This window comes from Lithobates pipiens, unplaced genomic scaffold, assembly GCF_037356315.1.
Source record: "Lithobates pipiens isolate NorthernLeopardFrog02 unplaced genomic scaffold, aLitPip1_a1.2 Scaffold_19, whole genome shotgun sequence".
Lineage (NCBI taxonomy): Eukaryota > Metazoa > Chordata > Amphibia > Anura > Ranidae > Lithobates > Lithobates pipiens.
In genome coordinates, this window is record NW_027507764.1 from 6362458 (window position 1) to 6385566 (window position 23109).

General features: G+C 51.5%; 1 protein-coding gene across 3 annotated transcripts in view; it reads left to right on the forward strand.

The window, feature by feature from the left end:
* Nucleotides 1–23109, forward strand: part of TSNARE1 (t-SNARE domain containing 1) — a 511756-nt gene that overhangs the window by 274506 nt on the left and 214141 nt on the right. For all 3 annotated transcript variants that reach the window (XR_013277476.1, XM_077490486.1, XM_077490487.1), the window contains one exon: nt 16348–16509. Coding sequence is in view for 2 of the 3 variants with exons in the window: in XM_077490486.1 (XP_077346612.1) it covers nt 16348–16509 (162 nt within the window). In the remaining variant the exon portion in view is untranslated. The remainder of the gene's footprint in view (nt 1–16347; nt 16510–23109) is intronic.

Below are 23109 nucleotides of genomic sequence, written 5' to 3' on the forward strand. Positions count from 1 at the left end.
TCAGGGGGAGGGGGGTGCAGTTACCTGGATAATCAAGGTATCTGCACCCACTTCCGGGACAAGACCCCCGCAGATGCCCCCCCCCGTTGTGTTCTGGGAAACACACAGTTCCCAGGAGACACAGCGGGGACCTTAAGAGACGCGCAGCGCGACTCTCGCATGCGCAGTAGGGAACCGGGCTGTGAAGCTGCAATGCTTCGCTTCCCGATTCCCTGCCAGAGGATGGCGGCGGGGGGCAGCAGAGAGACGAGCGATCGCTTGTCATCTGCCGCTGACATCGCTGGACCCTGGGGACAGGTAAGTGTGAATTTATTAAAAGTCAGCAGCTGCACTATTTGTAGCTGCTGGCTTTTAATTTTTTTTTTTTTTTTAAAGGTGCAGAACCGCTTTAATCTATACTTTAAACCTCATAGCTGTATACCTGCAACACGAGATCTAGGGCACTGTTGCCTATGACTGTTCCTCGCACGAGAGTTGGTGATGTCACCACTGTGCTGCTGACTGATCTCCTTGCTGGAGAGAAAGCTGTACCTGAGGACCTGCTTTTTCCAAGAATCTCTCTGCTTCATCCATTCTGTGAATCTGTGCCTCCGCCACCTCCGTCATTTCCCCACCAGCAGGTCAGCAGCCACCAGATCAGTCGCCAGATGTCAGCAGATCAGCAGCTCTGATATAAGGAAGTAAACCCCACCCCTTTGCCAAGCTGATCACCTACACACAGAGACACAAGGGCGGAACAAGCCATGGTAAGTCCATAATAAGAAAACTCAACCGCTGCAAGGACACCACAGACAATACCGGCGACTGGAACTTTGTCTTCTTCCAGCCTCTTTTAACCACTTCAATACCGGGGGGGGGGGGGGGGGGGGGGGGCACTTAAAACACCTTCCTGCCCAGACCAATTTTGAGCTTTCAGCGCTGTCGCACTTTGAATGACAATTGCGCGGTCGTGCTACACTGTTACCCAAATGAAATTTGTATCATTTTTTTCCCACAAATAGAGCTTTCTTTTGGTGGTATTTGATCACCTCTACGGTTTTTATTTTTTGCTAAACAAATAAAAAAATACAGAAAATTTAGAAAAAAAATTTTTTTTTTTGTTTCAGTTTCAAAACTTTGCAAATAAGTAAGTTTTCTCCTTCACTGATGGGCACTGATGGGGTACACTGATGGGCAATGATAAGGCGGCACTGATGGGCACCGATGAGGTGGCACCAATGAAGTGGCACTGATGAGGTGGCATTGATGGACACCGATATGTGGCACTGATAGGCGGCACTGATGGGCAACACGGATGGGCACTGATAGGTGGCACAAATTGGCATGGATGGGCATGGATAAGTGGCACAGGTGGGCATGGGTTAGGCGCACAGGTGGGCATGGGTAGACAGCACAGGTGGCATGGGTAGGTGGCACAGGTGGGCATGGGTAGGCGGCACAGATGGGCATGGGTAGGCACTGATAGGCGGCACAGATGGGAACTGATAGGCGGCATTGTATTATAATATATTGCACTACTGGATGCCAATCGGTGCCAATCAATGCATGCCAATCAGTGATGCCCATTGTGGGCACTGATTGACTTCCATTATGGGCACTGATTGGCATCCATTGTGGCACTGACTAGAATCCCTGGTGGTCTAGGGTGGCATACCTTGTCCTTGGCATCCCTGGTGGTCTGGTGGCGTCCCTGGTGGTCCAGTGTGGGCATCCTCGGGGGGGGGGCTGTGCTGATAATCGATCAGCACAGACCCCCCCTGTCAGAGGAGCAGCCGATCGGCTCTCCTCTACTCGCGTCTGACAGACACGAGTGAGAAAAAGCCGATCACCAGCTTTTCCCTATTTACACTGTGATCAGCCGTGATTGGACACGGCTGATCACGTGGTAAAGAGTCTCCGTCGGAGACTCTTTACCGAGATCGTAGTTGCCGGGTGTCAGACTGACACCCCGCAACAACGATCGCCGCGATGCGCGCCCCCGGGGGCGCGCAGCGGCTCATAATCCTGATCACGTCATATGACGTCCGGTCAGGATTATGAAACCACTTTGCCGCCGTCCATTTGCTATAGGGCGGGCGGCAAGGGGTTAACCAGCTCTGCATTAAAACAGAAGGAACCGAAAAGCAACAAACAATTTATTCTCACCTGGGTGGAAGTAGCATGGGTCCCCCGCCGCCTCTAGACTGAGAACTGAGCAATCAAACAGGTCTTCAGTGAGCAGAGAGCCATTGGCTGTCAGTGCTTGCTGAAGGGGGGGTGGGCGGGCTCAGTTTCTCAACGGGCCACTGAGAAGCTGAGCTAGGTGCCGGTCCAGGCAATCTGGGTGGATCCTGACATTAAAGTCGGGATCTCTCCACAGCCTGGACCAGCTGAGTGACGTCCACTGACAGCGGACTTAATGACCACATTGGTATGGTCGGGGGTGCAAGTTTAATGTGATTATAAAAAAAACAGTGGTATATATTCCTTGTGGATGAGTCCAGTAATATCAATATAGGCCATTCAAAGGTAAGGAAAAGGTAGCAAAATATTTAAGGATCGGCGGAGACCTAAGGCAAGAATCTTGTGGGAGTAGAAGCGATCTCCTGGGTACATGCAAAAAGAGAGAGCGGTGCCTCCAAGTGTAGAATTAAAAAAAAAAAAAACAATTTAACCCTTAAGGCCCCGGACCATTTTGCTGCCAAAAGACCAGAAACGTTTTTTGTGATTCGGCACTGCGTCACTTTACCTGACAATTGCGCGGTCGTGTGACGTGGCGCCCCAAACAAAATTGACGTCCCCCCCCCCCCTCCACAAGTAGAGCTTTCTTTTGGTGGTATTTGATCACCCCTGTGTTTATTTTTTGTGCTATAAACAAAAATTGAGTGCCAATTTTGAAAAAAAGAAAATGGATAATTTTTAACTTTTTGCTATAATAAATATTCCCCAAAAATATATTTTAAAAATATATTTTTTTCCTCAGTTTAGGCCGATAACGTCTTCTTCTACATACTTTTGGTAAAAATCGCAATAAGCGTTTGGTTTGTGAAAAAGTTATAGCGTCTACAAAATAGGGGTTTGTTTTATGGCATTTTTATTAATATTTTTTTTTTTTTTTTACTAGTAATGACGGCGATCTGCGATTTTTATTGGGACTGAGACATTCTGGCGGACACATCGGACAATTTTGACACATTTTTGGGACCATTCACATTTTTACAGCGATCAGTGCTATAAAATTGCACGGATTACTGTAAAAATGACACTGGCAGTGAAGGGGTTAACCACTAGGCGGATAGGGAGGGGTTAAGTGTGTCCTGGGGAGTGATTCTAACTGTTAGGGGGAGTGGCTACGAATGACACTTCACTGATCTCTGCTCCCGATCACAGGGAGCTATGATCAGTGCACGGTCACTAGGCAGAACGGGGAGATGCTTGTTTACATTAGAATCTCCCGTTCTTCAGCTTCATGAGACGAACGCGGGTATCCCCACAGCGAGCGAGTCTGCGGGACCCGTGATCCTACTCGCGGAGCTCACGGCAGGTGCACGTTCCGGCGCGCACGTGACCACACAGCGGCAAGTTCAAAGGGACGTACCTGTACGCCCATTTGCCCAGCCCTGCCGACGTATATATACATGCGGCGGTCGGCAAGTGGTTAAGAAACAAGTTGTTGGGCAACTCACATTTTAATATTAAAGTAAAACCTTGGATTGTGAGTAACGCGGTTTGAGCATTTCGCAATATAAGCTGTGTTTTTGTTTTGTTTTTTCTTTTTAAATCCTGACTCGGTTTGCGAGCGTTGTCTTACAATAGGAGCAGGATTCAAGCCTCTGGGGTGTGCAGTACCACATTTGGCCAGAGGTGGGGGGGGGGGGGTGCCGGTGGTGCTCAGAAACACTCAGTTCCTGAGTTTCTCCGGCTCCCCCTCCCCACCTCTGGCCACATGCGGTACTGCACACACTAGCTGTGACCCTGGAACGAATTATCTGAGTTTCTGTTGATTGTTATGGGGAACTCGTTTTGATAGGCGAGTGCTTTGGATTACAAGCATTCTTCTGGAACGGATTATGCTCGTAATCCAAGGTACTACTGTAGATTTCCGCTCTGCCTGCCACTCATAGGGGTCCCAGAAGCTGGCTGGTATGTTGAAAGAGATCGAACATGCCGGTGACGTCATCACGCGCGATGCCGAGCGCTCCAAGCCTCTTTCCCGGTCTCTTCCGACATACCAGCTGGCTTCCTGGACCCCGAGGGCAAAGTGGCATTGTATGCCGTACTATAGATTGAACCCCACCGGCGAAGCTGAGTTCCAGTCACATGTGGAAAAAAAATGTTCAGCAGCTACAAAAACTTTCACTCACCTGTCCAACGATCCAACGGTGTGCTCACCCCAGTCGGTCTCACCCGCTGTCTTCAGTCCCTGGCATCTTCACTATGGGCACCCGGCTGGGACAGCTTGCGGCTTCACAGCTGGGTGCCCGCTGCGCATCGTGAATGGTAGATGAAGTTTTCTGCGACCAAAAGACTGCGGGGGGAGGGAGAAACTTTCGTCTGAGTTCTGCGGCGGTCAGAAGTGGGAAGCAGGTACCTGTGAGAAGCGGGTACCTCGAACCCCCCCCCATTCCCTCCCCCACAGCTCAAAGGTGGCAATTTTCAAGAAGAGCAGGGAACGAGTCCTTAAAGCAGAACTTGTCCTTTTGCGTGGAGCTCCTCTTTAAACAACACGCAAGTCCTACACTTGGAGGCGCCCCTCCTCGCTCTCTCTCTCCCCCTCTGACCTCTCTCTCCCCCTGACCCCCCCCCCCCTCTCTCTCTCTCTCTCTCTCCTCCTGACCTCTCTCTCTCCCTGACCCCCCCCTCTCTCTCTCCCTGACCCCCCCTCTCTCTCTCCCTGACCCCCCCCCCTCTCTCTCTCTCTCTCTCCCTGACCCCCCCCCCTCTCTCTCTCTCTTCTCTCTCCCTGACCCCCCCTCTCTCTCTCTCCCTGACCCCCCCCCCTCTCTCTCTCTCTCTCCCTGACCCCCCTCTCTCTCCTGACCCCCCTCTCTCTCTCTGACCCCTCCCTCTCTCTCTCTCCCTGACCCCACCTCTCTCTCTCCCTGACCCCCCTCTCTCTCTCTCCTGACCCCCTCTCTCTCTCTCTCCCTGACCCCCTCTCTCTCTCTCCCTGACCCCTCTCTCTCTCTCCCTGACCCCTCTCTCTCTCTCTCCCTGACCCCCTCTCTCTCCCTGCCCCCCTTTCTCTCTGCCCCCCTCTCTCTCTCTCTCCCTGACCACCCTCTCTCTCTCTGACCCTCTCTCTCTCTCTCCCTGACCCCTCTCTTTCTCTCCCTGACCCCCCCCTCCTCTCCCTGACCCCCCCCTCTCTCCCTGACCCCCCCCTCTCTCTCTCTCTCCCTGACCCCCCCTCCCTCTCTCCCTGACCCCCTCTCTCTCCCTGACCCCTCTCTCTCTCTCTCCCTGACCCCTCTCTCTCTCTCTCCCTGACCCCTCTCTCTCTCTCTCTCCCTGACCCCCCTCTCTCTCTCTCTCTCTCTCTCTCTCTCTCCCCTGACCCCCCTCTCTCTCCCTCTCCCTGCCCCCCTCTCTCTCCCTGCCCCCCTCTCTCTCCCTGCCCCCCCTCTCTCTCCCTGCCCCCCCTTTCTCTCTCTCCCTGCCCCCTTTCTCTCTCTCCCTGCCCCCTTTCTCTCTCTCCCTGCCCCCCTTTCTCTCTCTCCCTGCCCCCCCTTTCTCTCTCTCTCTCTCTCTCCCTGACCACCCCTCTCTCTCCCTGACCACCCCTCTCTCTCTCTGACCCCCCTCTCTCTCTCTCCCTGACCCCCTCTCTCTCTCCCTGACCCCCCTCTCTCTCTCCCTGACCCCCCTCTCTCTCTCCCTGACCCCCCTCTCTCTCTCCCTTGACCCCCCCTCTCTCTCCCTGACCCCCCCCTCTCTCTCCCTGACCCCCCCTCTCTCTCCATGACCCCCTCTCTCTCCCTGACCCCCCCTCTCTCTCTCCCTGACCCCCCCTCTCTCTCTCACCCTGACCCCCCTCTCTCTCACCCTGACCCCCTCTCTCTCTCTCTCTCTCTCCCTGACCCCCCCTCTCTCTCTTCCTGACCTCTCTCTCCCCCATGACCTCTCTCTCTCTCTCTCAGCGGACTTTAGCCTGCTGTCGGCTGAAAAGGAGTCACTGGAATGTAGGAGGTGGTGCACTCCTTCCACAGGCAGGAGAAGTTCAGAACAGCTTTGCACATTTAATATTTGCCTGGAGCGCACACTGCCCCCTGTAGCTGCAGGCACTGTGGAGGAATTCATCCTGAACAGCTGAAATTCAGTAGAATTAAATTTGGCCCCTTTTTAACAAATCCTCAAATCATTGTTCTGTATTCCAGTCCTCGGAAACCTTCAGCCGGTCGTAGCCGGGGCGCGTGCGCACAGCGCGGGATATTTTTAGCCGCTGTCACTTCTTCAGCTTTATGTTTTTCTTCCTTCCTCTCCCCTGAAATGAAAGTTAAGTGAATCATTTATGGAGACGGCTGCGGACGAGGGATTTGAAGTCAAATATTTTGCCAGAGAAAGTGGAACAAGTTTGTTTGCTTTTATAGAGCTAGGACAGCGGCGGGCTAGCGGGAGAGGAGAACGTGTGCGAAGACTGGCGGCGGCGGCGGGCCCATCCCCCCCCCCCCACCATGGAGGATGAAAGGAGATCCACACAACGCTGCTCATTCCTCTGCCAGGAAGAAAGTCACCTGGGCTCCCCAATTCTAAACTAAATCAGCAAATTCATTTTTTCTTAAATGCAACAACGTAACAATCAGAAGCAGCAAATCCCCCCTTCAGTCTGACATCGTGATTCCGGCTCCTCTCTGGTTAGCATGTTAATGGGGGGGGGGGGGGGCGGGGCGATATTTTTAAAAACATACACTCACTGGACACTTTATTAGGTACACCTGTTCAATTGCTTTGTAACACTAATTGCTAATCAGCCAATCTCATGGCAGCAACTCAATGCAATTAGGAATCTAGACGTGGTGAAGACAACTTGATGAAGTTCAAACCGAGCATCAGAACGGGGAAGAAAGGGGATCTGGGTGACTCTGAACGTGGCCTGGATGTTGGTGGCAGACGGGCCGGTCTGAGTATTTCTGAGATTTTCACACACAACCATCTCTCGGGATTACAAAGACTGGTGGGAAAAAAAGAAAATATCCAGTGAGCGGCAGTTGTGTGGAGGAAAATGCCTTGTTGAGGTCAGAGGAGAATGGGGCAGACTGGTTCCAGATGATAGAAAGGTAACAGTAACTCCAATAACCTCTCGTTACACCCAAGGTATGGAGAATACCATCTCTGAACACACAACACATTCAACCTTGAAGCAGATGGGCTACAGCAGCAGATGATCACACCGGGTGCCACTCCTGTCAGCTAAGAACAGGGAACTAAGGCTACAAATGGCACAGGATCACCAAAGTGGGACAATAGAAGATTGGAAAATGTCTGGTCTGATGAGTCTGGATTTCAGCTCCGACATCCAGATGGTGGGGTCAGAATTTGGCGCATGGATCCATCCTGCCTTGTATCACCGGTTCAGGCTGGTGGTGGGGGGTGTAATGGTGTGGGGGATGGGGTATCACCGGTTCAGTCTGGTGGTGGGGGTGTAATGGTGTGGGGGATGGGGTATCACCGGTTCAGGCTGGTGGTGGGGATGTAATGGTTTGGGGGATGGGATATCACCGGTTCAGGCTGGTGGTGGTGGTGTAATGGTGTGGGGGATGGGGTATCACCGGTTCAGGCTGGTGGTGGGGGTGTAATGGTGTGGGGGATGGGATATCACCGGTTCAGGCTGGTGGGGGTGTAATGGTGTGGGGGATGGGATATCACCGGTTCAGGCTGGTGGTGGGTGGTGTAATGGTGTGGGGGATGGGGTATCACTGGTTCAGGCTGGTGGTGGGAATGTAATAGTGTGGGGGATGGGATATCACCGGTTCAGGCTGGTGGTGGGGATGTAATAGTGTGGGGGATGGGATATCACTGGTTCAGGCTGGTGGTGGTGTAATGGTGTGGGGGATGGGGTATCACTGGTTCAGGCTGGTGGTGGGGGTGTAATGGTGTGGGGGATGGGATATCACCGGTTCAGGCTGGTGGTGGGGGTGTAATGGTGTGGGGGATGGGGTATCACCGGTTCAGGCTGGTGGTGGTGGTGTAATGGTGTGGGGGATGGGGTATCACCGGTTCAGGCTGGTGGTGGGGGTGTAATGGTGTGGGGGATGGGATATCACCGGTTCAGGCTGGTGGGGGTGTAATGGTGTGGGGGATGGGATATCACCGGTTCGAGCTGGTGGTGGGGGTGTAATGGTGTGGGGGATGGGATATCACCGGTTCAGGCTGGTGGTGGGGGTGTAATGGTGTGGGGGATGGGATATCACTGGTTCAGGCTGGTGGTGGGGGTGTAATGGTGTGGGGGATGGGATATCACCGGTTCAGGCTGGTGGGGGTGTAATGGTGTGGGGGATGGGATATCACCGGTTCGAGCTGGTGGTGGGGGTGTAATGGTGTGGGGGATGGGATATCACCGGTTCAGGCTGGTGGTGGTGTAATGGTGTGGGGGATGGGTTATCCCCGGTTCAGGCTGGTGGTGGGGGTGTAATGGTGTGGGGGATGGGGTATCACCGGTTCGAGCTGGTGGTGGGGGTGTAATGGTGTGGGGGATGGGATATCACCGGTTCAGGCTGGTGGTGGGGGTGTAATGGTGTGGGGGATGGGATATCACCGGTTCAGGCTGGTGGGGGTGTAATGGTGTGGGGGATGGGATATCACCGGTTCGAGCTGGTGGTGGGGGTGTAATGGTGTGGGGGATGGGATATCACCGGTTCAGGCTGGTGGTGGGGGTGTAATGGTGTGGGGGATGGGATATCACCGGTTCAGGCTGGTGGTGGGGGTGTAATGGTGTGGGGGATGGGATATCACCGGTTCAGGCTGGTGGTGGGGGTGTAATGGTGTGGGGGATGGGGTATCACCGGTTCAGGCTGGTGGTGGGGGTGTAATGGTGTGGGGGATGGGGTATCACCGGTTCAGGCTGGTGGTGGGGGTGTAATGGTGCGGGGGATGGGATATCACTGGTTCAGGCTGGTGGTGGGGGTGTAATGGTGTGGGGGATGGGATATCACTGGTTCAGGCTGGTGGTGGGGGTGTAATGGTTTGGGGATGGGATATCAGTGGTTCAGGCTGGTGGTGGGGGATGGGGTATCACTGGTTCAGGCTGGTGGTGGGGGTGTAATGGTGTGGGGGATGGGGTATCACTGGTTCAGGCTGGTGGTGGGGATGTAATGGTTTGGGGGATGGGGTATCACCGGTTCAGGCTGGTGGTGGGGGTGTAATGGTGTGGGGGATGGGATATCACCGGTTCAGGCTGGTGGTGGGGGTGTAATGGTGCGGGGGATGGGATATCACCGGTTCAGGCTGGTGGTGGGGGTGTAATGGTGTGGGGGATGGGATATCACCGGTTCAGGCTGGTGGTGGGGGTGTAATGGTGTGGGGGATGGGATATCACCGGTTCAGGCTGGTGGTGGTGTAATGGTGTGGGGGATGGGGTATCACCGGTTCAGGCTGGTGGTGGGGGTGTAATGGTGTGGGGGATGGGGTATCACCGGTTCAGGCTAGTGGTGGGGGTGTAATGGTGTGGATGATGGGATATCACCGGTTCAGGCTGGTGGTGGGGGTGTAATGGTGTGGGGGATGGGATATCACCGGTTCAGGCTGGTGGTGGGGGTGTAATGGTGTGGGGGGTGGGGTATCACCGGTTCAGGCTGGTGGTGGGGGTGTAATGGTGTGGGGGATGGGGTATCACTGGTTCAGGCTGGTGGTGGGGGTGTAATGGTGTGGGGGATGGGGTATCACCGGTTCAGGCTGGTGGTGGGGGTGTAATGGTGTGGGGGATGGGGTATCACCGGTTCAGGCTGGTGGTGGGGGTGTAATGGTGTGGGGGATGGGGTATCACCGGTTCAGGCTGGTGGTGGGGGTGTAATGGTGTGGGGGATGGGATATCACCGGTTCAGGCTGGTGGTGGGGGTGTAATGGTGTGGGGGATGGCGTATCATCGGTTCAGGCTGGTGGTGGGGGTGTAATGGTGCGGGGGATGGGATATCACCGGTTCAGGCTGGTGGTGGGGGTGTAATGGTGTGGGGGATGGGGTATCACTGGTTCAGGCTGGTGGTGGGGGTGTAATGGTGTGGGGGATGGGATATCAGTGGTTCAGGCTGGTGGTGGGGGTGTAATGGTGTGGATGATGGGATATCACCGGTTCAGGCTGGTGGTGGGGGGTGTAATGGTGTGGGGGATGGGGTATCACTGGTTCAGGCTGGTGGTGGGGGTGTAATGGTGTGGGGGATGGGATATCAGTGGTTCAGGCTGGTGGTGGGGGTGTAATGGTGTGGGGGATGGGATATCAGTGGTTCAGGCTGGTGGTGGGGGTGTAATGGTGTGGATGATGGGATATCACCGGTTCAGGCTGGTGGTGGGGGTGTAATGGTGTGGGGGATGGGATATCAGTGGTTCAGGCTGGTGGTGGGGGTGTAATGGTGTGGATGATGGGATATCACCGGTTCAGGCTGGTGGTGGGGGTGTAATGGTGTGGGGGATGGGGTATCACCGGTTCAGGCTGGTGGTGGGGGTGTAATGGTGTGGGGGATGGGATATCACCGGTTCAGGCTGGTGGTGGGGGTATAATGGTGTGGGGGATGGGGTATCACCGGTTCAGGCTGGTGGTGGGGGTGTAATGGTGTGGGGGATGGGATATCACTGGTTCAGGCTGGTGGTGGGGGTGTAATGGTGTGGGGGATGGGGTATCACCAGTTCAGGCTGGTGGTGGGGGTGTAATGGTGTGGGGGATGGGATATCACCGGTTCAGGCTGGTGGTGGGGGTGTAATGGTGTGGGGGATGGGGTATCACCTGTTCAGGCTGGTGGTGGGAATGTAATGGTTTGGGGGATGGGGTATCACCTGTTCAGGCTGGTGGTGGGGGTGTAATGGTGTGGGGGATGGGGTATCACCTGTTCAGGCTGGTGGTGGGAATGTAATGGTTTGGGGGATGGGGTATTACCTGTTCAGGCTGGTGGTGGGAGTGTAATGGTGTGGGGGATGGGGTATGACCGGTTCAGGCTGGTGGTGGGGGTGTAATGGTGCGGGGGATGGGATATCACCGGTTCAGGCTGGTGGTGGGGGTGTAATGGTTTGGGGGATGGGGTATTACCTGTTCAGGCTGGTGGTGGGAGTGTAATGGTGTGGGGGATGGGGTATGACCGGTTCAGGCTGGTGGTGGGGGTGTAATGGTGCGGGGGATGGGATATCACCGGTTCAGGCTGGTGGTGGGGGTGTAATGGTGTGGGGGATGGGGTATCACCTGTTCAGGCTGGTGGTGGTGGTGTAATGGTGTGGAGGATGGGCACACTTTGGGCCCCTTAGTACCAATTGATGGTTTAATCACCACGACCTACCTGAGTATTGTTGTTGACCATGTCCATCCCTTTATTACTACAGTGTCCCCATCTTCTGATGGCTCCACCAAGAATGAAGGGCAAAGGGTTCCAACCCACTACTAAGTGCACCTAATAAAGTGTCTGTCGGGTGTGTTTCGATGGTTGCTCAGATGAAATAGGAACCATAATCTGTAGACTCCAAGGGCCGCCGTAGCACTTCGAATAAAACATTTGAGAATATTGCGCCATTTTTAGCAGTCTGAAGGACGTTCTCAGTGTGTTATCAGCGTTCCACCACATCCTTGTGATATAAGTCCCTTTCTAATCCTTGTGTTGTCCCTCTGCCGGGAACGTGCTCCTCCTGAGACGTGGCAGAGGTGGCTCCGGTTATCCGAGGTTCTCCAGTGCCGTGCCTGGCTCTCTAAGCCTCCTCAGACCTTCTGCTTTGTAAGATACCCCGTGCCTCCCCAATCCCACCTTCTCCTCCGCATTGTATATGTATGGTGGGGGTTCTCAGCCCGTGGTTATCCAATTTTCCACGCTCTTCTCTGTCAGTATAAACCTGGCATAAAGCTTTCATTAATTAAAGCAGAATTTGGATTGGGGGTGGGGGGTGGGGTGGTAAAAGCTTTGTGAGGATTAACTGCTAAAAGGTCCCTGCTGGTTTAATTGTTTAATTATCTTAAATGTTCTCAGTTGTACAATGGCATTCTCATCGCCAGTTGTTGCTTCTGCTCAGTTTGTATTCTCTAAAAATGAACGTTCCATTATGGCTTCCTCTGAAAGGGCCTTTTCCCTTAAGCAGTGAAGCATGTTTTGGGAGGACGATCGTTCCCTATGGGGGTTACAATTAACTGTATCTGAGCACCACAAACTGAAAACACAGCTCAATTCTATTCAAAGTAAACTCCCTCATCCATCCATCGTCTCCGTCCAACCATCGTCTCCATCCAGTACTCCATCCATCCATCGTCTCCGTCCAACCATCGTCTCCATCCAGTACTCCATCCATCCATCGTCTCCGTCCAACCATCGTCTCCATCCAGTACTCCATCCATCCATCGTCTCCGTCCAACCATCGTCTCCATCCAGTACTCCATCCATCCATCGTCTCCGTCCAACCATCGTCTCCATCCAGTACTCCATCCATCCATCCATCGTCTCCGTCCAACCATCGTCTCCATCCAGTACTCCATCCATCCATCGTCTCCGTCCAACCATCGTCTCCATCCAGTATTCCATCCATCCATCGTCTCCATCCAGTACTCCATCCATCCATCGTCTCCGTCCAACCATCGTCTCCATCCAGTATTCCATCCATCCATCGTCTCCGTCCAACCATCGTCTCCATCCAGTACTCCATCCATCCATCGTCTCCGTCCAACCATCGTCTCCATCCAGTACTCCATCCATCCATCGTCTCCGTCCAACCATCGTCTCCATCCAGTACTCCATCCATCCATCGTCTCCGTCCAACCATCGTCTCCATCCAGTACTCCATCCATCCATCGTCTCCGTCCAACCATCGTCTCCATCCAGTATTCCATCCATCCATCGTCTCCGTCCAACCATCGTCTCCATCCAGTACTCCATCCATCCATCGTCTCCGTCCAACCATCGTCTCCATCCAGTATTCCATCCATCCATCGTCTCCGTCCAACCATCGTCTCCATCCAGTACTCCATCCATCCATCGTCTCCGTCCAACCATCGTCTCCATCCAGTACTCCATCCATCCATCGTCTCCGTCCAACCATCGTCTCCATCCAGTACTCCATCCATCCATCGTCTCCGTCCAACCATCGTCTCCATCCAGTACTCCATCCATCCATCGTCTCCGTCCAACCATCGTCTCCATCCAGTACTCCATCCATCCATCGTCTCCGTCCAACCATCGTCTCCATCCAGTACTCCATCCATCCATCGTCTCCGTCCAACCATCGTCTCCATCCAGTACTCCATCCATCCATCGTCTCCGTCCAACCATGTCTCAGTCCAACCATCATCTCCATCCAGTACTCCATCCATCGTCTCCGTCCAACCATCGTCTCCATCCAGTACTCAATCCATCGTCTCTGTCTAACCATGTCTCCGTCCATCCATCGTCTCCGTCCATCCATCGTCTCCGTCCATCCATCGTCTCCATCCATCCATCGTCTCCATCCATCCATCGTCTCTGTCCATCCATCGTCTCCGTTCATCCATCGTCTCCGTCCATCCATCGTCTCCGTCCATCCATCGTCTCCGTCCATCCATCGTCTCCGTCCATCCATCGTCTCCGTCCAACCATCGTCTCCGTCCAACCATCGTCTCCGTCCAACCATGTCTCCGTCCAACCATCGTCTCGGTCCAACCATCGTCTCGGTCCAACCATCGTCTCGGTCCAACCATCGTCTCGGTCCAACCATCGTCTCGGTCCAACCATCGTCTCGGTCCAACCATCGTCTCGGTCCAACCATCGTCTCGGTCCAACCATCGTCTCGGTCCAACCATCGTCTCGGTCCAACCATCGTCTCGGTCCAACCCTGTCTCGGTCCAACCCTGTCTCCGTCCAACCCTGTCTCCGTCCAACCCTGTCTCCGTCCAACCCTGTCTCCGTCCAACCCTGTCTCCGTCCAACCCTGTCTCCGTCCAACCCTGTCTCCGTCCAGTACTCCATCCATCGTCTCTGTCCAACCATGTCTCCGTCCATCCATGTCTTCATCCATCCATCGTCTCGGTCCAACCATGTCTCGGTCCATCCATGTCCCCATCCATCCATCCATGTCCCCATCCATCCATCCATGTCTCCATCCATCCATCCATGTCTCCATCCATCCATCCATGTATGTCTCCATCCATCCATCCATGTATGTCTCCATCCATCCATGTCCCCATCCAGCCATCCATGTCTCCATGCTTTATTTTATTAAGAAATCACAGGGCGGCACAGTGGTGTAGTGGGTGGCACAGTGGTGTAGTGGTTAGCACTCTCACCTAGCAGTAAGAAGGGTCGCTGGTTCAAATCCCAACCACAACACTACCTGCCTGGAGTTTGCATGTTCTCCCTGTGCCTGTGTGGGCTTCCTCCGGGTACTCCGGTTTCCTCCCACACTCCAAAGACATGCAGGTAGGTTATTTGGCTTCTGTCCAAAATTGGCCCCTAGTATATGAATGGAGACCTTGGATTGTGGGCTCCTTGAGGGTAGGGACTGATGTGAGTGTGCGATGTACAGGGATAGGGACAATTGTAGACACTCACTCAGGTTGAACTGGATGGACTGGTGTCTTTATTCAACCTTACTAACTATGTTGAACTAAATCACCCCCCTCACATTTCTAGCTGCGGCCATCTTGAGTAACGGCTCCTTGAGGGTAGGGACTGATGTGAGTGTGCGATGTACAGGGATAGGGACAATTGTAGACACTCACTCAGGTTGAACTGGATGGACTGGTGTCTTTATTCAACCTTACTAACTATGTTGAACTAAATCACCCCCCTCACATTTCTAGCTGCGGCCATCTTGAGTAACGGCAGAAAATTAATTTAGCATTTACTTCCTGGAATCCATCTGCCCTTGGTTCAGGGATGCAGGCAGGAGGGTTTGCTTAGTGGAGAAAGCCCCTCCCCCCATGATGTATGGCGTCAGTTGGTCTAGGCCAGAAACCAGGAAGTAACTGAAGAAAAGAAAAATAATGTTTAAAACAAGTAAATGTTAAATACCATCCATCCTATCTATTTACTGATACTAGCAGCATAAGGATTACACATTGTTCGCGGTTCCAATCCCTCCACTGGTCTATATTCGATGTCCTTCACCCCTCTCTACCGATTCCTCCACTGGTCTCCATTCAGTGTCCTTCACCCCTCTCTGCCAATCCCTCCACTGGTCTCCAGTAACCTCCACCCCTCTCTACCAATCCCTCCACTGACCTCCATTCAGTGTCCTCCACCCCTCTCTACCAATCCCTCCACTGACCTCCCTTCAGTGTCCTCCACCCCTCTCTACCAATCCCTCCACTGACCTCCATTCAGTGTCCTCCACCCCTCTCTACCAATCCCTCCACTGGTCTCCATTCAGTGTCCTCCGTCCCTCTCTGCCAATCCCTCCACTGGCCTCCATTCAGTGTCCTTCACCCCTCTCTACCAATCCCTCCACTGGCCTCCATTCAGTGTCCTCCACCCCTCTCTACCAATCCCTCCACTGGTCTCCATTCAGTGTCCTTCACCCCTCTTTACCAATCCCTCCACTGGCCTCCATTCAGTGTCCTTCACCCCTCTCTACCAATCCCTCCACTGGCTTCTGCTCACCCAACGAATACAATTTGGGATACTAACAACATATTAAGACATCCAACTACATCCCCTATTTCATCTCACAATATCACCCAAACTGTCCTCTCCGCCCCTCAAATGCCTCCTGCTCTCTAGCTCCTCCTTGCCCTCCTCCCATGCAGATGTTTACGTATTTCAACATTTCTTAGATGTGATGGTTGCATTCGTTTTTTTTTTCTTTTTTTTTACTTGGAGATTTGGTTGGTGATACACTTCTGATAATGCTCCCTCACTGTACTATATCTAAACATCTCCCCTTCTCCACCCACTCCCATAAAATATGAGGGGGGATGGGGGGGGGTCCTGTAGCCCTCCTGGGCAGAGCTGGCAACCCTGCTGGAGATTTCAGCACAGCACAAAGGAAGTTGTTGGCTAATTTAATTTCTGCATTAATCAAACAGATACAGCAAACCACTGAAATCATTTTGTTATATGTTAGAGCAAATAATGGGAACTCATCGCTCCGTTGTACATATACTTAATATGTGAATTGTGTGTGTGTGTATATATATATATATATATATATGTATGTATGTATGTATCTAGGCCTTTTGACAAGGAGGTCACGTCCCCAATTTTCTCTCTTCTCCTTCAGAGCCCCCGCACCCCGTTCTCAGATCTTGCGGATGATGAAAAGATCTTTAATGGTGGTGATGATCAGTGGCAGAAGCAGAGTGAAGAGCAGGATTTGTCCGAGATCACCGAAGAGGATCTTGAGCAGATTCGCAGGAAGGAGGAAGCCGTGAAGCAGATTGAGGTACAGCTCTTGCATTTAAAAAAAAAAAAAAATTTTAACATGTAATTATTGAGTTTTCACAAGTGTGCTAAAAACAAACAAAAAGAACTCACAAATGCAAAAAAAAAAAAAACTCACAAGTACAAATAAAAAATTCAACAAATGAAAACAAAAATATCAACAAGCCAACAAGCGACCTCGCAGGGGCTCACAGGTCTCATGAAATGGAAAATGCCGATACATACAGCATTTAGAAATGACTCTGGGAGAGGCACAAGACGGCTCTCTTCCTGTCAGATTGAATCTTCTTCCCCGTACGGGATGTACGGGCGCACGCCAATACACTGACAGATCTATAGATCACAGGTACAATGCTTTAAAGACCCCATAAATAAAAAATAATAAATGTGTATTTTTTTTTTTAACCTGCAAAAAAGGTATAGAGCCATTATGACACTGCGCTGTCCCAAATTAGCAGCCAACACGCTAAAACTTATATATTTTTAGCATAAATTTAGTAAATAAAATGTATAAAGTGCAGCGCTAAATAATCCTAGTGTGACTCAAAATACACGTGACAACACAACGAAACAAGGGAAAAATATATATGTGTTTCCCCCCCTACAACGTTATATGCAACTACACAATTGCACACAATTTACATATTGCATAACAAAGTGAGTGATTTAGGTAGAATCAATGAAAAAAATCCATTGTGTATGAAATGAAGTCCCAAACAAAATGAAGATGATCTAAAAAGCATCCAAAAGAACTTCTTCTAGAGGCTTCACCAAAGTGCTGATACCACCACTTTAAAAGATGTAGGCTTACCAGATGTTGTTGACCCGATTGAACGTATATTCAAGGGGGGTCACAAATGCTTATTGCTCCAATTTGGGGCACTGGCTTTCCAATCGCTGATCAATGGATCACACCTTGAGGGTATCAATTCTTGGACAAATATGGTCATGATCATTGAAAAGACATCTCCGACAGCAACCGAAATTAACATGAAATGGAAGGATATGGCCAAAATAGCATAATACCGTTTCAATTTATTTAAAATAATGAACTCACATTTAAGTAGTCATTCAAGCGCTTATCAATAAAAACAGAGCAGTAGTGGAGTCTTCCCGACGCGTTTCATCCGCTAGGACATCATCTGCTAGGACATCACCCCAGATGATCGTTATGTAATATATAAATTGTGTGCAATTGTGTACTTGCATATAATGTTGTGGGGGCGGGGGGGGGGGGGGGGGACATATATTTTTTTTCCCTTCTTTTGTTGTGTTGTCACGTGTATTTTGATTTACACTAGGATTAATTAGCGCTGCACTTTATACAATTTATTTACCTGCAAAAAAGGTGAATTTATTATTTTTTGTTAAAAGAAGAACTTATACTTAAAGTTCCAGCGCAGGAACATTTTCAATCAGGTCTTCCTTATGTGGACTTCGCACTTCCCAATAACAATACCTGTCCGGCACTCATTTTCTTTGGTATTTTATTAGGCTGCATAAATATTCTGATAACCCTCCTGGATCCAGCATTGTCCTCTTCTCTCACGTCGCTCTCCTACTACAGGTCATGTCCCACCATCTATCCTTTGTGTGTCATAGGGGGCCTGGTTCTTTGGGAGAGCCGGATGTCTCCTCCTGGTTCTTTGGGGGAGCCGGATGTCTCCTCCTGGTTCTTTGGAGGAGCCGGATGTCTCCTCCTGGTTCTTTGGAGGAGCCGGATGTCTCCTCCTTGTTCTTTGGGGGAGCCGGATGTCTCCTCCTGGTTCTTTGGAGGAGCCGGATGTCTCCTCCTTGTTCTTTGGAGGAGCCGGATGTCTCCTCCTTGTTCTTTGCGGGAGCCGGATGTCTCCTCCTTGTTCTTTGGAGGAGCCGGATGTCTCCTCCTTGTTCTTTGGAGGAGACGAATGTCTCCTCCTGGTTCTTTGAGGGAGACGAATGTCTCCTCTTGGTTCTTTGGGGGAGACGGATGTCTCCTCCTGGTTCTTTGGGGGAGACGGATGTCTCCTCCTGGTTCTTTGGAGGAGCCGGATGTCTCCTCCTGGTTCTTTGGGAGAGCCGGATGTCTCCTCCTGGTTCTTTGGGGGAGCCGGATGTCTCCTCCTTGTTCTTTGCGGGAGCCGGATGTCTCCTCCTGGTTCTTTGGAGGAGCCGGATGTCTCCTCCTTGTTCTTTGGAGGAGCCGGATGTCTCCTCCTTGTTCTTTGCGGGAGCCGGATGTCTCCTCCTTGTTCTTTGGAGGAGCCGGATGTCTCCTCCTTGTTCTTTGAGGGAGACGAATGTCTCCTCCTGGTTCTTTGGGGGAGACGGATGTCTCCTGGTTCTTTGGGGGAGCCGGATGTCTCCTCCTGGTTCTTTGGGGGAGCCGGATGTCTCCTCCTTGTTCTTTGGAGGAGCCGGATGTCTCCTCATGGTTCTTTGGGGGAGCTGGATGTCTCCTCCTGGTTCTTTGAGGGAGACGGATGTCTCCTCTTGGTTCTTTGGGGGAGACGGATGTCTCCTCCTGGTTCTTTGGGGGAGACGGATGTCTCCTCCTGGTTCTTTGGAGGAGCCGGATGTCTCCTCCTGGTTCTTTGGGGGAGACTGATGTCTCCTCCTGGTTCTTTGGGGGAGACTGATGTCTCCTCCTGGTTCTTTGGGGGAGACTGATGTCTCCTCCTGGTTCTTTGCACCACTAAGCCAATAAAAGCCAGGTAAAGACATCAGGCTCCCCAAAAAAACCGACTGTCTTTTCCTGGTTCTCTGGGGAAGCCAAATGAGCAGTTACCCCTTGACATTCATTCTCTTGTTTGTAGCTCTTTCCTGAACTTCCAGTTGAGAAGATGGCATAGGAGGAACCATATGTCCCCTTGATGTCCCCTGACCCATTGAAGGCAGATCAGACAACCAGCTGCCAATCACGGTGGAGCAGCCGTCTTGGGAAGGAGCCGCCTGCCTGTGCAAGTTTTGCGCACAGTGTGTCTTTACATGCGGCTGTAGTCCCAGTCGGACGCACACATGTAGGGGTGGCTAAATTGGGGCTCCAATAAGACCCTGCGAAGCAGCATACCCGCCCTATGGAAGAAAGTGCCCTTCTTCTGGAGGATCCATTGCCCTGAATGGAATGCGCAGCATTTCTTACAGCATGGAAGTGGATTGCACACTACAGATCTTGTTTTAGTTTAGTTTACCTTTAATCCTATGCGGTTCGGGTTGCTGTAGAACCTCCGGTGTGTGCTATGGATTCCAGCTGCAGCTTCTCATTACCGTTTCATCCCCTCTGACCTTCATTTTTGCAGCAAAGTCCAGGCCTGAGGCAAAAGGTTTTTGTACACAGTAGAAAGAACGATACTAATGTTAAAGACGGATGGATAATGTATTAATTGCAGCCTGCTGATCAGAAGGTACAGACCCCTCCTTAGTGAAAATCTTCAAACTAATCCGAATGGCCTCACATTGATCTGACTTGATCAGAGTATGTTTGGATCGGGTGTTCTGGGTACTCACTATGGCAGTGATGTATATTAATGCTACCGATGCCCCGGTTTTATGATGGAATTATGAGGAGGTGTGTAACCCCCCCTCCCCCCAAGTGGAGCTGTAGCATGGCAAAAGAGATGTAAAAGCACCCCCCTCCCCTTTTTTTTTTTTTTTTTTTTTTTTTTTTTTTTTTTTTTGATGGCTTAAAGGGGGACCCGTCAGAATATAAAATATTGGAAGTTGTTTATTGCAACTTTGTTTTTAAAAAGGGAATTCCAGGAATTCATTATTTATATCGGAACGCTTTATAGAACTCCCAGAAGACCGCTATCCCTGTAGTTCTGAGAGAGCAATGCCAATCCTTCTCAGCTCTACATCTTTAACAGGTGAATCGCTGCAGCTGCTCCTCCTGCCCATTCACAGAAGCCTTTCACAAAATACAAAGTCTTCCCTGAATGGGCAGCAGAGAAGAGGGGTGGGCAAAGCTGCTCTGTGTATACATTACTGTGTCATTAAAATGTATACTAAATTTAGAGTGAGAGGGGCTAGAACATTACCAGGGAGCGGAGCTGTCGGTACGTTACCAGGGGGCCGAGCTGTCAGTACATTACCAGGGGGCGGAGCTGTCGGTACGTTACCAGGGGGCAGAGCTGTCGGTACGTTACCAGGGGGCAGAGCTGTCGGTACGTTACCAGGGGGTGGAGCTGTCGGTACATTACCAGGGGGCGGAGCTGTCGGTACATTACCAGGGGGCGGAGCTGTCGGTACATTACCAGGGGGCGGAGCTGTCGGTACATTACCAGGGGGCTGAGCTGTCGGTACATTACCAGGGAGCTGAGCTGTCGGTACGTTAACAGGGAGCGGCGCTGACGGTACCCTGTAGGGAACGGCGCTGTCGGTACCCTGTAGGGAGCAGAGCTGCCATTCTAAAAGAGGGAGCAGAGCCATGCTGACAGCTCTCTTGCGGCCTGTCCCCGGTGTAGACATCCTTCATATAGAGACAGTGGGGGAGGTCACTGGGGGAGGTTCATGAAAATGTCATGGAACCCCATGATCTCTGGAAGGAGCATGCTCGGAGCGTTCACATTAAAAACAACTTGCTGGCGACAGCTCCGACTCCCTTGTTTCTGGTATTACATTTAATATTTGTACCTTTTTGTGATCTTTATTTATTTCATTTTTTTCTGTTTAATAATAAAGATAATCTGGGTTTCCAGTTTTTGACCGTTTTGTCATAAATCTCCCCTGAATGTCTGTGCGAGTCTTTTCATCGGCCCCGTCGGGTTATCTTGTTGCTGAACAGACAGCGGTGACGGTGATGGAGCCGTCCATCAGACTTACCTTCATGGAGGTCCGATTAGTGGGAGACCGTTTCTGATTGAATTCCTGGGCATTCTAATGCAGCGTGCGTTCCTGCCTGTTATGGTCAATTAATAACCACTGAAAGGAAAACGCATGATCCTCCTTTTTTTTTTTTTTTTTCCAATCATCCTCTCCCCCACCCCCATCATTAATATTACCCTTCTGGTGGGTGACTGTAGGAAAGAGATTCTTCTTTGGTAAGATCTCACCTCCTGGCCTCATCATTAAACAATGAGATATCGAGACCTCCCTCTGTACTGCCCTCCTAAATTCACGTTCACTGTTTTAGATTAAAGAGATTGTGCAGAGCAGCAGAGCCCCGATTGGCTGACGTTGCTGACATCTCCTCCCCCCATTCCTATTCAAAGCTAAAATAAAACCAGTTTACGGTATCCAGACTTTCGTATCGGGTCGTAGTAACATTGAAGCTAAAAACACGCTGTGTATTTGAATTCCTCACTCGTGTGTGCCGAATCCGGGAAATCTCACGTTGTGTTTGCAGTAAAGATTTGTTTTGGAGACAGTGACAATCCTGGGTAATTCCTCCACAAATAAGTATGGGTGTCAGCGTGCCACCCGGGGCCCCATCTGCTGTATTGGCCTACAGTAATCCCGGGGCGTTGCTTTGATCCTTTAACAGTAAAAGTCTGCCTGGTGCTACTACTGCCCTTATATCCATCCTCCCATCTGGTGGTGCACATTATTGCCAAAAATTTGCCGGCACACAAGCATCACAACCGTGTGAGCTTGGTGGACAGCCCATTTGAAAACCATGGGCATGACATTGGTGTCCGCCATACTCTGTGGCAGGGAAATGCAATTAGTGGACCTCCAGCTGTTGCAAAACTACAAGTCCCATCATGTCTCTGCCTCTGGGTGTCATACTTGTGGCTCTCAGATTTTTGCTATGCCTAATGGGAATTGTAGTTCTGCAACAACTGGAGGTCCACTAATTGCATATCCATGCTCTATGGCTATAAAGGCCCTCTACCCTTCAGGTAAGGCTTTACCAACACATTTTGGAGGTAGTTTGGGGTTTTTGTCCCATTTGTGAGGTCAGGTACTGATGAATGAGGAGACCTGGCTCTCACGTTTGGCACCCAAAAAAAAGACATGTTATGATCGACGTTCTAATTCATCCCAAAGCTGATCAGTAGGGATGAGGTCAGGGCTCCATGTAGGACACTCTAGTTCCTCCACACCAAACTGGTCAAACCGTGTCTTTTTGGAGCTGCCTTTGTACACAGGGAGGACACAGCCATGCTGGAACAGAAAAAGGTCTTCACCAAACTATTACCACAAGGTTGGAAGAGCACAATTCTCTAAAATGTCTTTGTATGATGGAGGATTTCCAGGACCTTTCACTGGAGATACCTGAAATCCATCATTTGGAGGGGCGAGCATCCTTTGGGCCAAATAGTGCATCTGTGAGGAGTGAGATGACCCCTTTTACCATTATTGGTAGGGTTTTTTTTAATTAAGAACCTCCAAGGGCAGGACTAATGTGGGATGAGAAGACCTGGCTCACCAGTGGGGTGAGAAGACCTGGCTCACCAGTGGGGTGAGAAGACCTGGCTCACCAGTGGGGTGAGAAGACCTGGCTCACCAGTGGGGTGAGAAGACCTGGCTCACCAGTGGGGTGAGAAGACCTGGCTCACCAGTGGGGTCTCACCAGTGGGGTGAGAAGACCTGGCTCACCAGTGGGGTGAGAAGACCTGGCTCACCAGTGTGGTGAGAAGACCTGGCTCACCAGTGTGGTGAGAAGACCTGGCTCACCAGT